At 45.2% G+C, this 14,079-nt stretch overlaps 1 protein-coding gene across 1 annotated transcript in view; it reads left to right on the forward strand.

Moving 5' to 3' along the window:
• Nucleotides 1-14,079, forward strand: part of nbeal1 (neurobeachin-like 1) — a 33,849-nt gene that overhangs the window by 11,305 nt on the left and 8,465 nt on the right. Inside the window, exons 9-34 of the mRNA XM_061066908.1 lie at nt 32-395; nt 636-742; nt 3,691-3,774; nt 4,026-4,124; nt 4,262-4,833; nt 5,114-5,246; nt 5,367-5,486; nt 5,649-5,958; nt 6,059-6,144; nt 6,343-6,432; nt 6,547-6,724; nt 6,841-6,974; nt 7,777-7,936; nt 8,173-8,275; nt 8,382-8,541; nt 9,594-9,752; nt 9,924-10,083; nt 10,650-10,738; nt 10,913-11,518; nt 11,891-12,066; nt 12,157-12,445; nt 12,542-12,850; nt 12,948-13,097; nt 13,183-13,340; nt 13,622-13,746; nt 13,873-13,999. Coding sequence (XP_060922891.1) covers nt 32-395; nt 636-742; nt 3,691-3,774; nt 4,026-4,124; nt 4,262-4,833; nt 5,114-5,246; nt 5,367-5,486; nt 5,649-5,958; nt 6,059-6,144; nt 6,343-6,432; nt 6,547-6,724; nt 6,841-6,974; nt 7,777-7,936; nt 8,173-8,275; nt 8,382-8,541; nt 9,594-9,752; nt 9,924-10,083; nt 10,650-10,738; nt 10,913-11,518; nt 11,891-12,066; nt 12,157-12,445; nt 12,542-12,850; nt 12,948-13,097; nt 13,183-13,340; nt 13,622-13,746; nt 13,873-13,999 — 5,048 coding nt within the window. The remainder of the gene's footprint in view (nt 1-31; nt 396-635; nt 743-3,690; nt 3,775-4,025; nt 4,125-4,261; nt 4,834-5,113; nt 5,247-5,366; nt 5,487-5,648; nt 5,959-6,058; nt 6,145-6,342; nt 6,433-6,546; nt 6,725-6,840; nt 6,975-7,776; nt 7,937-8,172; nt 8,276-8,381; nt 8,542-9,593; nt 9,753-9,923; nt 10,084-10,649; nt 10,739-10,912; nt 11,519-11,890; nt 12,067-12,156; nt 12,446-12,541; nt 12,851-12,947; nt 13,098-13,182; nt 13,341-13,621; nt 13,747-13,872; nt 14,000-14,079) is intronic.

Genomic DNA, 14,079 nt, shown 5'->3' on the forward strand with positions numbered 1-14,079 from the left:
TTGATTCCCTCCCTACCTTTGTCCCTGGCAGAGGAACGCTCTGTTTGCCATCTCTCCAGCCACCATGGAGGTTTTAATGCGGGTGCTGGCCGACTGCTCCATGGGTAGCTGCCCCTCAGACGAGGGCGAGGACTGGGACAGTGAGGCCCCCGACCGAAAGGCCCTGCTGACTCTTGGGTGCCTGCGAGAGGTTGTACAGCGCCTCCTGGCCTCCAGCTCTGATCAGCGGCAAGTGGAAATAGCCTCAGTCCTGGAAAACTACTTCAAGCTGCTCAACTCAGACCCGGCAGCTGTGGTTGCTGCTCTACAGCAGCAGCAGCAGGCCAAGGGCAGAGTGCCAACACTGGGCCGTCACTGGGAGAGCCGATTTGTGGCGCTGCAAGTGAACATGCTTGGTAGGGAATTAATAATGGTGACCTTCGTCTACACTTTTATGATATTAAGTCTATTCTGTTGACCTGTTCCATTTTTTTGAGTCTATTTGCAAAGATTGAAGCTGGTATTAGTTAATTTGATTCATTCCACCATCTGATTTTATATCTGTGCTTCTTTTTCTCTCTCTCTGTGTCTGACTTCATCTCTCCACCTGTCTCTTTGTCTATCTGCCTCTGTCTGTCATTCCTGCTGTCTCTTAGACACTATCAGGGACATGTTCCTGTGTTCAGACAGGCCAGTTCTACAAGCCATCTTCCTCAACAGTAACTGTTTCGAGCATCTGACACGACTGCTGCAGAACAGCAAGGTAACTGCACAACTCTTTTTTTGTTTAACCTGAATACACAGGGATGTGTATGGCTGGATCTTTTTAAATTCCTCTAAAATGTTTGTTCTCGTTTTTATCAGCCAAATGAAATATTAACTTATTAGTAGCACTTGAAAATATCTCGTATCTGATATTACAAAAGAAAGGACGTCTGCTTCCCACCGCCTCCTTATGACAGCAATAAATATGGACATGGTCAGATGGAGTAACTGACTTTGACCCCCATTCAGACCTGGTATCAACATCCCTCCTGAGCGATCTGAGCTCAGATGTGAAGATGCATTGAGGATGATTTGAGATCTGATCACTCGGACCTCATTTGGAGGTTGTCCGGGTTGCATGTGGCCACATTTTTAGCCTTTTAGCATTTAAGCTGACGTCCTCTGCCCCACTACAGTTTTACAATAAACCCAAAGTCATTTTACACTTCTCAGTGTTTCCCCTTAAACTGAATAATTTATGGCCACTACCACAATATTAACACTGACCGCCACATATTGATTTTTATCAATGGGTAAAATCTTATTTCATTCCAAAGCTTTGTAAATTGCTTCAGTCAGCCCTCGGCTGCGCTCTCTCTCTCTCTACTTATCTCTCACAGCGACTCACAGACACACACATTGACAGCAGACCTATAAACTCAGTTCTCTGCAAAGAGAATAAACCTAAGTATTTATTTGCATATAGAGTGAGGAAGTGAGATCTGATGACAAGTGGTCACAGGAGAAGAGAAACATTGTATTGTCAGTGTGACCAGAACTCTCAGGACGGATATTAATACCAGGTCTGACCAGGGCCATTAGGGATGATGGTGCATTGGGTTTAGCAAGTCTCTCTCAGTTCCAAAACAGTGCCCCAATCTTAACAAGATCTAGTAGTAACTGTTGATGTCATTAAATGTACTGGCATAAAAAAGACATTGTTCTTAGCTGTACGTCATGTTTAGTATCTCTTAAAGTGTGAGAATGAGCATTTTATTCCCACATTGCATGTTAACCTCCCCACAGCAAGGCTGGATCCCCAACACGCCTCCTCACAGTGACCCTGCTGAGGGTCATGGCTGTAAACCTTAACCGCTCATCCTCTCCTCCACTTACAACATCTTTCCTCCCACTGCACCTTCCTCTTGTCTCTTCCTTGTCTCCATTTTCTTTGTCTATCAACCTCCCTACATTGCTATCTTGACATGTTGCCTGTTGTGTGTGTGTGTCAGCTGGTTAATGCTAGGTGCACGGCGGCAGACAAGGACCAGAAAGATATTACCAACAACAGGTTACTGACAGCAGAGAGGGACACTCAGGTACCGCCGAGAAAGCCCCCACCCCACCTCACCTGAACCCCTCACCATCCATCCACCTGCCCCTCACCCTCTACTGCTGCCAAGTCCCACTACCTTGACCTCACCAGAGCCACAAAGCCTCTCCACAGCAGGACACTCACTCTGCTTCATGTAATTGGGTCACATTTTAATAGAAAAAAGATTATCCACTCATTGAATCAACGAATTGTCATAGTTGAGCTAAGCCATCCTGACGCTGTAAACTCCTCTTATTTGATTATTCAGGCTCTGTTATATCAAGTGCAGCAAGTTGGAGAGTAGCTTAAAAGATGTGAGAAAACATGGTGGTCTTTAACCAGCTCAAAACCTCTGATACACCTCAGGACTTTTTTATGAATGGTGACCTGTCAACTAGTCAGATCTGTCACTGAATCATCTCATGTGCACAGAAAGGTCACTTGTTGCCCTCAGAGTAGACCAGCTTTCCTTCTACTCTTTGAACCTCCTACTCACAGAGCTACCTTTTATAAGGTATAATCGTCTCCATTGATGTGGACACTAGAAATACAGGTGGACAAACCTGCATGAAGACACTATCACACACAAACATCAATGGGCCTTTGTTGTAGAGCACCTGTAATCCGATGCAGCGCCAGATGCGGCTGCTTCCTGCTGGGTGTGTTAATCAGGCATCAAGCTTTTTCATTCCAGAGATCGCCAGTTAAATTAAAACACTGCAATTAAAGTTACTAAATAGTCTTGCTGTGGAGAGACGAGTATGCCTTTGTTTTATCTCATCTATATTATTGACGTTTTCAGTTTCCTCATCCCCCTCCCCACCTCCCCGCCCCACATTTTCCTGGTTTTCTGCGGTACACCTGTACTATGGGCTCCTCTGGAATGCTATCACAATGGCCTGGTGTGTGTTTGCACAGAGTTCAGTGGTTTGATATGATCTGGACTCGTTGACGATGATCTCAGTGTTTGATTTGTTTGCCACAGTCCCTCTCCAGCTGGTCCAAGGCTCTCTATAGGTTTGACCAGTCTACAGCTGCATGTGAATTGAATAATTGGGTCCAGTTCAGTGGCCCCCGAACGTGACGTGTTGGTCATGAGCAGGACAGAGCTGGATGGAGATGTGTTTGTGTATTTTTTCATTGTCTGGCGTGTGTTTCATGGGTTGCATGCTTTCTGTGTGTCAGTGTGAGGAAAAAGAGTCAGTTACTTCTGTCTGTTTGTGGAGGTGGGTGTTTTTATTTATTTATGACCGAGCCCAAGAGCTTCCTGCTTCAGCCACATCATCCTGCTGTTATTATTATTTTTTACCTGAAGCAGAAAGACAACACTCTCCTACTGCAGTGAAAACACCTCTAACCATCATCAATGATTTAACTTGCACACTAATTGAATCAAGCCCAAAGGCATCCACCTAAGTCTCTCTCTCATTCCTCCAAGTGTGATGCATGTTGTTTTCAGAGCCTCAAATAAGTTTGATCATTATCATTTTAGCATCACAAACCTTGTATGTGAATGTGGCTTAAAATTGAATGCATGCTCGTTGAAAATAACATTCACTTGGATTAAGAGGAGATTGACCTTGTGTCCTATCGTTTGTTACCAGTGACTGACCTGTATGGTTTTCATTCAGGTGTTTCAAGGGCGACTAGACTCCCTCGCTGTAGCAACCATCAAAGCCCTGACAACAGTGATGCACAAATCACCAGCTGCAAAGGTAACAGGAACCTCAATACATTAATTGAAATAAAAAATCAAATTATGTCTACTAACTACTGTATGTTTTGAATGCAGTATGCACTCAAGAATGAAGCTGCCTATTTCCATGTGTTTTCTGAGCTATTATCTTTTATTATTATTATCTTTTGTCCACTATTCATCCACTACTTATGCACACCTGACGTGAAGATACTGTTCATGCTGCAGTGCAACAAATTTGACTTTTTCTGTTTTCTCCCACTCCTGCAGGAGGTATTCAAGGAGAGGATTGGCTACAATCACCTTTATGAAGTGCTCATCTCACTCGGCCAACCGTCCCGACACCTTCTGAAAGAGCTTATGAATATGGTGAGAGAAACATCGTGTTTAGTGCTTGTAGACCTCGTCGGCCTGTCTGCTTTTTTTATGTTTGTTGAAGTATGTTCTAACTTTCCGACGTTGCCCGCTGTGTCTGTGTATATGTAACTGTTTCCATTTGTGTGTAGGCGGTGGAGGGTGAGCACACCTCAGTGGGGCTCCTGGGCATCAGTAATGTGGAGCCCTTACTACTGCTGGTCCAGTGGCTCCCGGAGCTGGACTTATCTGAGCTGCAACTTTTTACGGCCGATTGGCTCCGACGCCTCAGCTGCCTTAATCGCCAGACCCGTGCCACATGTGTCAATGCCACCATGGTCATGCGAGCACTGGCCGCTCTGGAAAGCCATCAACGACTACATCGAGCTTGTGCCGAAAGCCTACTGGGCCTGGTGGGCTCACTAGGTTCCCAGTCCTTGAGTTCCAGGGAATTGTTGGGGCTCCTGCGCCTCCTCAGACCCCCAGAGTCTAGCCAAGCACACCCCTATGTAGGTCCTGCCCTGAGAGCCCTCCTGGCCATGGTACGAAAACAGGGCTTGGAGAGTGCCATGCAGTACTTTGACCTGTCACCCAGCATGGCAGGCATCGCGGTACCAACTGTGCAACGCTGGCCAGGCTCTGCCTTCAGCTTCCTTGCGTGGTTGTCACTTGACCAGGACCAGTTGGGCCCACCCAGCAAGGACAAGAGGAAGCAGCTCTACAGGTGAGATGAGAAAAGTTGTGATGTGAAGAACAGGGACATTGAAAGTGAGAAATAGACTTGAGGATGATGGCATGATGGCACAATCACATCACACTTTTTTTTATATAATTATAAATATTATATAATTAATATAATAATGACAGGCTAAAAGCATCATTACATAGCATAAGACCAAATTTTCTGTCTTTTCTGCTTTTCTTTAAACTGTGATAATAAAATCACATGGATAAAAACGTCAACACCTATATAATGCGTTTTTCCTTTTTTTCACTATGTACAGCTTCTTTACCCCGGGAGGGACGGGGTTCGAGGCCTTTATTAGCTCAGCAGGCGTGCTGGTGGTGGCCGTATGCACCAAGAAGGAGTATGTCACTGTTATGCTGCCAGACAACTGCTTCTGTGACTCTCTCTGGGTGAGTTGGCTTTAGGAACTTTCATTTTTCAGAAGGGTGGTGGCCACTGAAATATACAAATGTTAAAGAAATATAAATTTCCAATAAAATAGCATTGATTTTGTGTCTTTCTTTCTACAGCACAGCATCGGTGTGGTGCATGTACCAGGAAAAAGGCCATTTGGACAAAGTCTTGTCTACATTTATGTTGATGGACAACAGAAACTGTCTGCCCCTCTGAAGTATCCCACCATGACAGAGGTGAGACCTGCAGTCATGGAATAATTCACTAAAAAGGCCTGGCATCAATAAATGATGTGTGTCCTGCAGTGTGCTGCATTAATAATGTATTAATCAGTTTTATTTACATCATGAAGGTTTTTGTTTGCTGACTCCATCTCGTTCTGCTCTCTTCCCCCAAAGCCATTCACGTCCTGTTGCATCGGCTCAGCAGGCCACCGCACCACGACGCCCCCGCCCTCCCAGATTCCAGATCCTCCCTTCTCCTCTACCACCACACCCACCACTCGCTCCTCGCTGGGCGGCATCCTGTCGCCGCAGACCTGGGGGGGACTGCTCGGGGGAAAGCCTGAGTCTGTGACTAAGCTCATCTCTGCAGGGACACAGGACAGCGAGTGGGGGAGCCCCACATCCCTGCAGGGACAGTTGGGGAGTGTCATGGTCTTCCATGAACCCCTGCAGCCCAATCATATAAAAGCCTTCTGTAGTTCTGGTAAGCAGCAGGAGATGATGGAATCAGAAATGAAAGAATAATATTGTTAGATGTCTATTTTTGTTTCTTTCTTACATTCTCACTCTTTTTTTTTACACAGGACCAAACTGCATCTCTCCATTCAAAGCCCAGGATTCCGAACTTGGTGACCTCTCAACCAAATTGCTGCTACATTACTCACCCAAGGTGATTCAACCATTGCAGTTTCAGCCACCCCTTCTTAAAGCTTTGAAATCAGACATGTAGACAGAACAAAGATGGGGTTCTTGGGGGGGGGGGGGGGGGGGGGGGGATTTTTCTTGGAAATTTTTTAGTGAATGCAAAAGAAAGAATCATTTTATCTGAATAATTCTAAATAACTAAGCATGATTCTTCTTTCTTCAGGCTTGTAGAAACCCGATCTGTTTAGATCTGTCTCCAAACATGCTTCATGGACGCCTAACTGGCAACAAAGTTGTCAACTGGGATATCAAGGTGGGAAGGAATATGCAGCTCATGTTGTCATGTGTCTGTTCTGTGCTCACAGGAATATTCAAACTCTTACTGCATGGATTTTTTCATAATGCATTGCTGTATTATGTGTGGCAGGATATGATCAACTGCGTGGGTGGCCTGCCAGTGCTCCTTCCCATACTGGAGCAGTTGGCACTGGTGACGCCTGACCAACATGGCAGTGATCCTGCAGCTGGGTCTGATTTCATCACCCCTGATGTGACCACGCCAGCTGATGGAGACTGGGTCATTCTCCCAACCAACAGAGCTTCAGGTCTGTTTTGCCACAACGTGCAATAATTTATTACTTGATTTCCCTGTTTCTCTTACTTTTGCATCAAGACAAAGAACGGCATGTTGGAAAAACGGAATTTTGATTTTCCATTTCAGAGGCTCGTCTGGAGAAGAATCTGGTGGCCACCTTCTTGTTGGTGCTGAAGCACTTCCTGCAAAGACACCCAATCAACCAGGAAAATCTGCTCCACTCGCATGGTGTCGGTATAGTGGGAGCACTGCTTCAAAAGGTCTTTGCTTTGTGACATTAATTCACCATTCATTCTTTGTTTAATCCATGTTTGTCCTCTTCTCCTTTGCGCCTCTTTGTCTGTTTTCCCTCATTCACTCATTCCTTAATCCTCAACTCCCTTTTCCCTGCTTTTCTTTTTCTATCTTCTATCTGATCCAAGTGCCTCTATGTTTATTTGTTTATCGAGGGATTGGAAATCCACTCTGAATCGGCATATGCACCACGGAAAAGTACAAGCCTCCACAGAGACCCAGATCAAAAGAAATCAGATGCAGTAATAGTTGCTTGAGGCAAAGTAACCACACCCAGTAAATGAAAGTTCAAATATACCACTAATTTGTTTCCCATTCCTACATGTTCATTATCTGTTTGTGGAGAGAGTTATGGGTGTCACATTACTCTATACATGCTTGCTAACAAGTCTCATTGTTTATGGGACATATTAGACACCTTTTGTATGTGTTTCTTTCTATTGAAAGGCCCGTTTCCCATACTGGCTCTGATCTCTCTCTCCCCCCTTCTCACACACAAACTCTCACACATTGACAACAGATCTGCATACTGAGACTGGCTTAAAAACAACATAATTTGGTCTGTGCAAACAGAAAGGATGTACATGTTCATCTGCATATAGAGCAGGGAAGTGAGATCACATTCTAATGCTAGTGTGAACTGTCAAACTTAGAGCGTGGGATCTTGCAGGACAGATGTTAATACCAAGTTGCATGTGTGCTTGTAAATATGTGTATAATCAAACTAGCAGCAGTGAAATACAATCTATTATTTATGTGTGTGTGTAGCTGCCGATGGGTCACGTGGACGTCAGCGTGCTCGTCGCTATGCAGCTGCTGATAGAGCAGGTGACGTATGAGAAGAACCAGGCTCTGCTGCTGCAGTTTCACACACATCTGCTGTTCAATTTCAACATCTGGAACAAAGGAGACTTCCCTCTACGCATTGGTGAGATTGACTGTCAGCGTTTCCCTGTTAGAAAATGTTAAACACTTGCATATCATATTTTCACAAAAGGTGTTAAATGCAGAAAAATGTCAGCAAAGTCTCAGAATACTTTAAAGTGATGAAAGAGGAATCTGTTGACGCACCTCCTGTGCTGTTGGATGCAATGCTATTGTGTGTGTGCGTCCTTGAAGCTGTTCCATTTCTGAGCTGTGCCCTTGCGTTTTTCCCCTATGAAGGTCACATCCAGTACATGTCCACCATCATCAAAGACAACAGGAAACTGTTTAGGAAAAAATACGGAGTACAGTTTTTGTTGGACACCATACGTCTTTATTACGGGTGAGACTCCATATCCCAAAGTTAAAATGCATACGTCTTTTATATGGATTGTATTTTCTCCATATGTTTCTCACCAAACATCACCATCGTCTGTTCTCCTCTGTAGGAAGAACAGTAATAAAGACACTGACCTGAGTGAGGATGACATTCGTACCGTCAGGGCATCTCTCTGTGGCCTCATCAAGTACTACATCAGCAAGGGCATGTCACAGGAGGAGATGCAAAGCATTCTGGGATACATTGCTGCCATCGGAGATGAGGACCAGGTTAGTTGATGGGGGCTTGTCCCTTTTGTACTAAATGCTGTCGCTTATTACAATTGTCCCCAACAAGGAGCAGAAAACCTCCTACAGCTGGATCCAAGTAAAACATTCACTGTGAACAAAAGGTTTGTCATTTTCATTCTTGCAGGGCGCCTGTCTTTCACGCCAACATCTCAGAAATTTGGAGTAGGTCAAGTTATTATTTGCCAGTTGACACATATATTGTGAAACTGGTTACATCCAACTACTTTTGCCACTGGAGGATTAATGTAAAATAAGATGACCTTTCACTGCAGGATTTTCTGTTTCCGTGTGATATTTAACTTCACTGTCGCCTGCAGAGGAAGCTGTGAATCCCATTTCCTGCCTGGAAGCCGTTTTGCCATCCTCTCTCTTGCTTTCTGCATTATTTTTGAAAAAACATTTCCCCCTCTGTAAGCAATATTCCTGAGAGTTTGCCTGAAACAAACCACTTTTTACTTTATAATGTTTTTCACGGAATGTGACATCTGACACCTACTTTGTGAAATCCATTCTCTCCTCTTGTCACACCTCTCTCCCTGTTTTAGCGCTCTCTTGTTTTTCATTTTGTGTCACTTTGCATATCCTCTTACACTGCAGCACTATATATGGCAGCTTACATCACCTCTTTGAAGATATGGTCAATATAATCTCATAATCCTCTTCCATTGCCAGGCATCTGCTACCTCCTATGATGCTATTTATCCGCCCAAGTCAAACTGACTCTTCAAATGCCGCCTCTAATCAATCAAGTGAAAATGTAACTCTAAGAAAAATGATCAAAAATGTTAAATCTAGTTAAACAAATACGTACAACAATTGCTTTACCCAATTTACCCTTAAGCTTCACACCTATTGAGCCAATTCAGGCTCCATTCCCAGCTCGTATTTTTTATGTTTTACATTACCAAATTCGGTTAAACATCCGACCCACAATTTGCCTTGTAGAGGGATCACCACCTTCTCCAGTTATGTAGGAATTTGTTAAAACAAGCCAACTTGACAGTGCTTGTGTTCTGTTGTGTGTGTTGCAGCTGTGCAGCCTGCTGGAGTTGTTACTGAGCCTTTTTCAGAGCAGTCCGGCCAGGGACCAAATCTTCCTGCTGCTCTTTGAGCCCGGGGCGGCGGACTCCTGCTACGCTCTGCTGCTGAACAGCAAACACTCAGACCGACTACGAGAGCTGGTCTTCAAGGTGGGTTACAGCCAAGTACAACATCCTCAAAGGTTTCAAATATCTATGGAATTCTTTACGATTTTAAAGTCAGGCATTTTCAAAACATTTGAATGTAATGCAGTGACTGTTGTACATATACGTTCAACCACATGTGTTAATATTTAGTTTTTTTTCTCTGCCTCTGTTCAGCTGTTTGAGCGCATGTTGCGGTGCGATCGCGTCTATGAGAAGAACAAGCAGCGCTTGAGGCTGAGAGAGGTGGGCTACGCCGGCCTGTCGCTGCTCTTCTCTGAGCTTCACATCACTCCGACCCTGATCCGCTGTCTCCTCAACCAGGTCCTCCATACAGGTCGGCGTCTGTTTTTGGAATTATTGAGGTCTTTTTTGTTAAACTAATGGTACCTTATTTTATTTAAATGATGAAGAGAGGATTTGAGGTATTAGAAGTTTTTTGCAAACATATGTTTCTTTGGGCTGCCAGTATTGCTCAGTCTTGTGTTTCCGCTCCTGCCACGATAAATCTTCCCTTCAGTATTTTCAGCCTGAGTGGAAGTTTAGCTTTAAGCTAATTAACATGATTGCTTCTTGAACTAATGAAATCAGTTTCATGGATCCTCATTAGGCATCACACCACAACACGATATCTCAGAAAAGCCTCAAGGGATTTTCTTATTTTCTATATTCTTAAATTTAGAACAAACATCCATTTGTTATAGAAGATGAAATGATTAGATCATTATGACAATAAATAATTGGTTGCTTTTTTTTTAAGGATGAAGGCTGAACTTTCTTTTTGTACAGAGGCTGAAAACATGTCTGACCAATTGACCTGATGAGTTTAGTAGTGACCATCAATACTGCACATGCGGATTGTAAAGGTGTGTTTGTGTGTGTGTGTGTATCTATAATCTACAGATAACATGGTGAACTACAAGGACCTGATGTCTCTGGTGCAGCTCACTCATCGGGCCGGACCCACCGTGCGCCTCCTCGTCTGCAAGAGGGTGAGCAAACACCTGGACTTTAACCTGCAGATGCACACTATTAATTAAAGTGTCTTTCATCTCAAAGAAAAATGTTTCTGATATCTTTTTAAAGCTAGATAAACATGGAGCTTTAAAATCATATGATGGTTGCATTTATCATGATGTTAAAAAAATACTTTTCTTCCTCTTCAGGTTTACCAGCTGCTTCAGTCCCAACAGGATGCTGCCATCCAGATTTCCAAGCAGCAATGTTGGCAAGACACCCTCATGCGGCTGTACCTGCGGGGTGAAGGGTCCTTGCCACTGCGGAGTTCTGACACCGTCAGCACCTGCAGCCTGGACCTCAGTCGGCACAGTGGCAGCAGCATCAACCGCCTGGAGCTGCCGTTGGAGAGGAGGACACGGGCAGGCAGCGCTAGCCGCCTTGACCGGCTGGAAGATGACCGGCTAAGCATGGGAGACACACGCTCTGTGGACAGCCTGGATAACGGGGACATCATATCACTGCTGGACACGCCGTCTTCCTCTGCCTCCACTGAGCCACAACTCCACGTCAAGCCCTGGGTGGTTGGAAAGTCAGGCGGCCTGACGCTGGATCTGTCCCACCTGCAGGGCTATGAGGGCGCGGAGAGTGGCAGCCAAACACCGGGGAGCATGCCCAGTACTCCGTCGCCAGTGGAGACTTCGAAGCCTTTCCAAGGAAGCTCTGTGGATCGAGAGGCATCTTCATCCCTAACTGAAGACAGCTTCCTCTTCAGTGACAACATCTCATTGGGGGAATCCTTCAACAATGCTGAGGTGAGATGAGCAATCACATGGATATGACAGACAGCTTTAGGAGTTTAGTTTGACAGGATCAGATCCTTTCCACACCCATTTCATCTTGGAAATGTCAAACTGGGCTCAGACTTCAGGAAGTTCAGGCCAATTAAAGCCTTATTAGCCCCGAGGGCAAATCTCGTCTGTACCAATGTTCGGCACAGAAATAAGAAAGAGTAGACCTGAATGTTAGTGGCATTATATTTGTCAGTGTCTTATGAATTGCCTCTTATCTTTATTTTATCCTCTGGCCCACTGCTGCAGTTATACATCAGAGGGATCAATAAAGTTTTGAATTATAATACTCTTCCCTTTCTTTTTCTGTATGTTTGGTGTGCTGCCGCCCTCTAGCGGGCTGAGGAGGAGCTGTGCAACATGCTGCTGGAGATAGTGCTGTGTGTGATGTGGCGAGGTGTAGAGGGTTCCGATGATTCTGCGTGGCTGGAGCGCGGCCAGGTCTTCTCAGCTCTCACCAAACTGGGAACTGCCAATGAGCTGCTGCTTCCTGTCGACCAAATCAAACTCAGGTCAGCCCCCTGTTAGATCACTGACTTAATTGTGGTAGTATGGACTGAATACTTCTAGAGCATCTAATGGTCTCTCTCTTTTTTCTCTAGTCTCATGGAGCGCATGTTGGAATGGGCAGTGAGTGATAACCGCGAGGCATCAGCTGCCACGTTGCCACAACACACGGAGAACGCAGTGCGACTGCTCCACATGGTACAAGACTTCCTGCAGGCAGAGGGCCTGGTCAATCCTGCTCTGTGGACGGAGAAGGTGCTGGAAGAGACTGTAACGCTGATGGACAGCCTCATGGTGTGGTACTCTGCCGGTACTCAATGGTTTCAGCTCTCCCAAGTTGGACTGAGATTATTGCTTGGCTTCATGGCCCAGGAAGACCCTGAGGTGAACTATTTCACGCTGTTGAATGTGTAATTTTTTTAGTTTTTTTTTCTAAAACAAAGCACATGCATGTAAAATAATACATTACCTGTTTCCCAGGTGAGTGCATTGGCCACGGCGAAGCTCAATGGCGTCCTGCAGACCAAGGAGGTGTCCAGCCAGGATGAAGCCTGCTACCTGCTGGGGAAGGTGGAGGGCATCCTGCGACGCTCCGTCCAGGAGCAAACGGATGACACCTACTCTTTCTTGGTTCCTCTGCTGCGAACGCTGCTCTCCAAAGTCCACCGGCTCCTCTACATGGAGCTGCACCTCCCCCAGCTTCCTGACACCAACGGAAGCCCGTCCTTCTTTGAGGACTTCCAGCTGTACTGCAACTCACCTGAGTGGCGCGTCTACCTCGACAAATATGTATGAGATATACAAGGTTTTTTATTAAATGTATTTTTATTAATTTTATTAAAAGTATATTGAACCTTTTGTTATTTTTACCCCCATATTTTCCCAGATTATTCCGTACATGAAGCAGTATGAAATAGAAACATTCAGCCAGGGCCATGAGACCATGGCTCTGTACTGGAAGGAGAGCTACGAGGCCTTCATGGTCAGCCTGCATAAGAGAGAGAGGGAGAGGGGCGAGAGCAAGATCCGCTTCCAGGTTAGTTGAATAAATATATAAACCATTAATAACTGAAGCCTCTCTCATTTTCGTTTGGGTCAAAACTTTTTCTCTTGTCTTTCAGGAGCAATTCGTGGAGCCCTTCTCACGCCGTAGCCGTCAGGAGAACCTACGCTACAACAGCATGCTGAAGCAGCAGCACAGCCAGTACAGCGCTACCCTCAGGCAGTGGAAGGCAGCACGACGGGGCCTGGTGTGCGAGAGAGGCCCCTGGGCTGAAAGGTACTGACCAGCTGCATTTCTCGTAGAGATGTTTCGATACCTGTCATATAAGCCAAAAATACCTGGGTGGGCATCGGCGAGTACATGTACCGATCCATTGCCACGTCTTTAAAGTATATTAGCTCCACCCATATAGACCATTTCATTTTCTTTTCTTGGAAATCCTCTTCTTCTGGTAGAAGTTCAAGTATATAAATACATTTTATGCAAATATGACATGTACAGATATAAATAATGGGTGGCTCTGGGAGTAATATAGGCATGTTTTGTAACTATTTCAGGCAGCAGGATGAGATGCACTGGAGGGTGTCCAGTGCTGAGAACTTCTCCCGCATGAGGTTGAAGCTAGTTCGCAGTTACAACTTTGACTCTCACCGAGAGGCCAGCGCTCTGAGAGACAACCTGGGTAAGACAACGTTCCCTCTGTCTTTGTATGAGCCTCTGTACTGCCATGGGACATTAACTGCTGCCCCATATCTGCATGGCCACCTTTTAGTTTTTAATCCCCACTTGTCTTTGCTGCTTGATTTAGGTGTCCATCATCAGCGTGTAAACCCAGAGTCTCTGCTGCTGGAGGCTGTGAAGCAGGTCAAAGTCAGCGACCTGGAAGATGACATCCTGGATCTGCCGGAGGATGACCCTGCTGCTGCTAGCAACCAGTCAGTCCCCATATTCAGTAGAAGAACCTTGATCCCATAACAGATACTCAGATTAGACTTACTTATCTTGTAACAACTGA

The sequence above is a fragment of the Limanda limanda genome, chromosome 23 (genome assembly GCF_963576545.1).
Source record: "Limanda limanda chromosome 23, fLimLim1.1, whole genome shotgun sequence".
Classification (NCBI taxonomy): Eukaryota; Metazoa; Chordata; class Actinopteri; order Pleuronectiformes; family Pleuronectidae; genus Limanda; species Limanda limanda.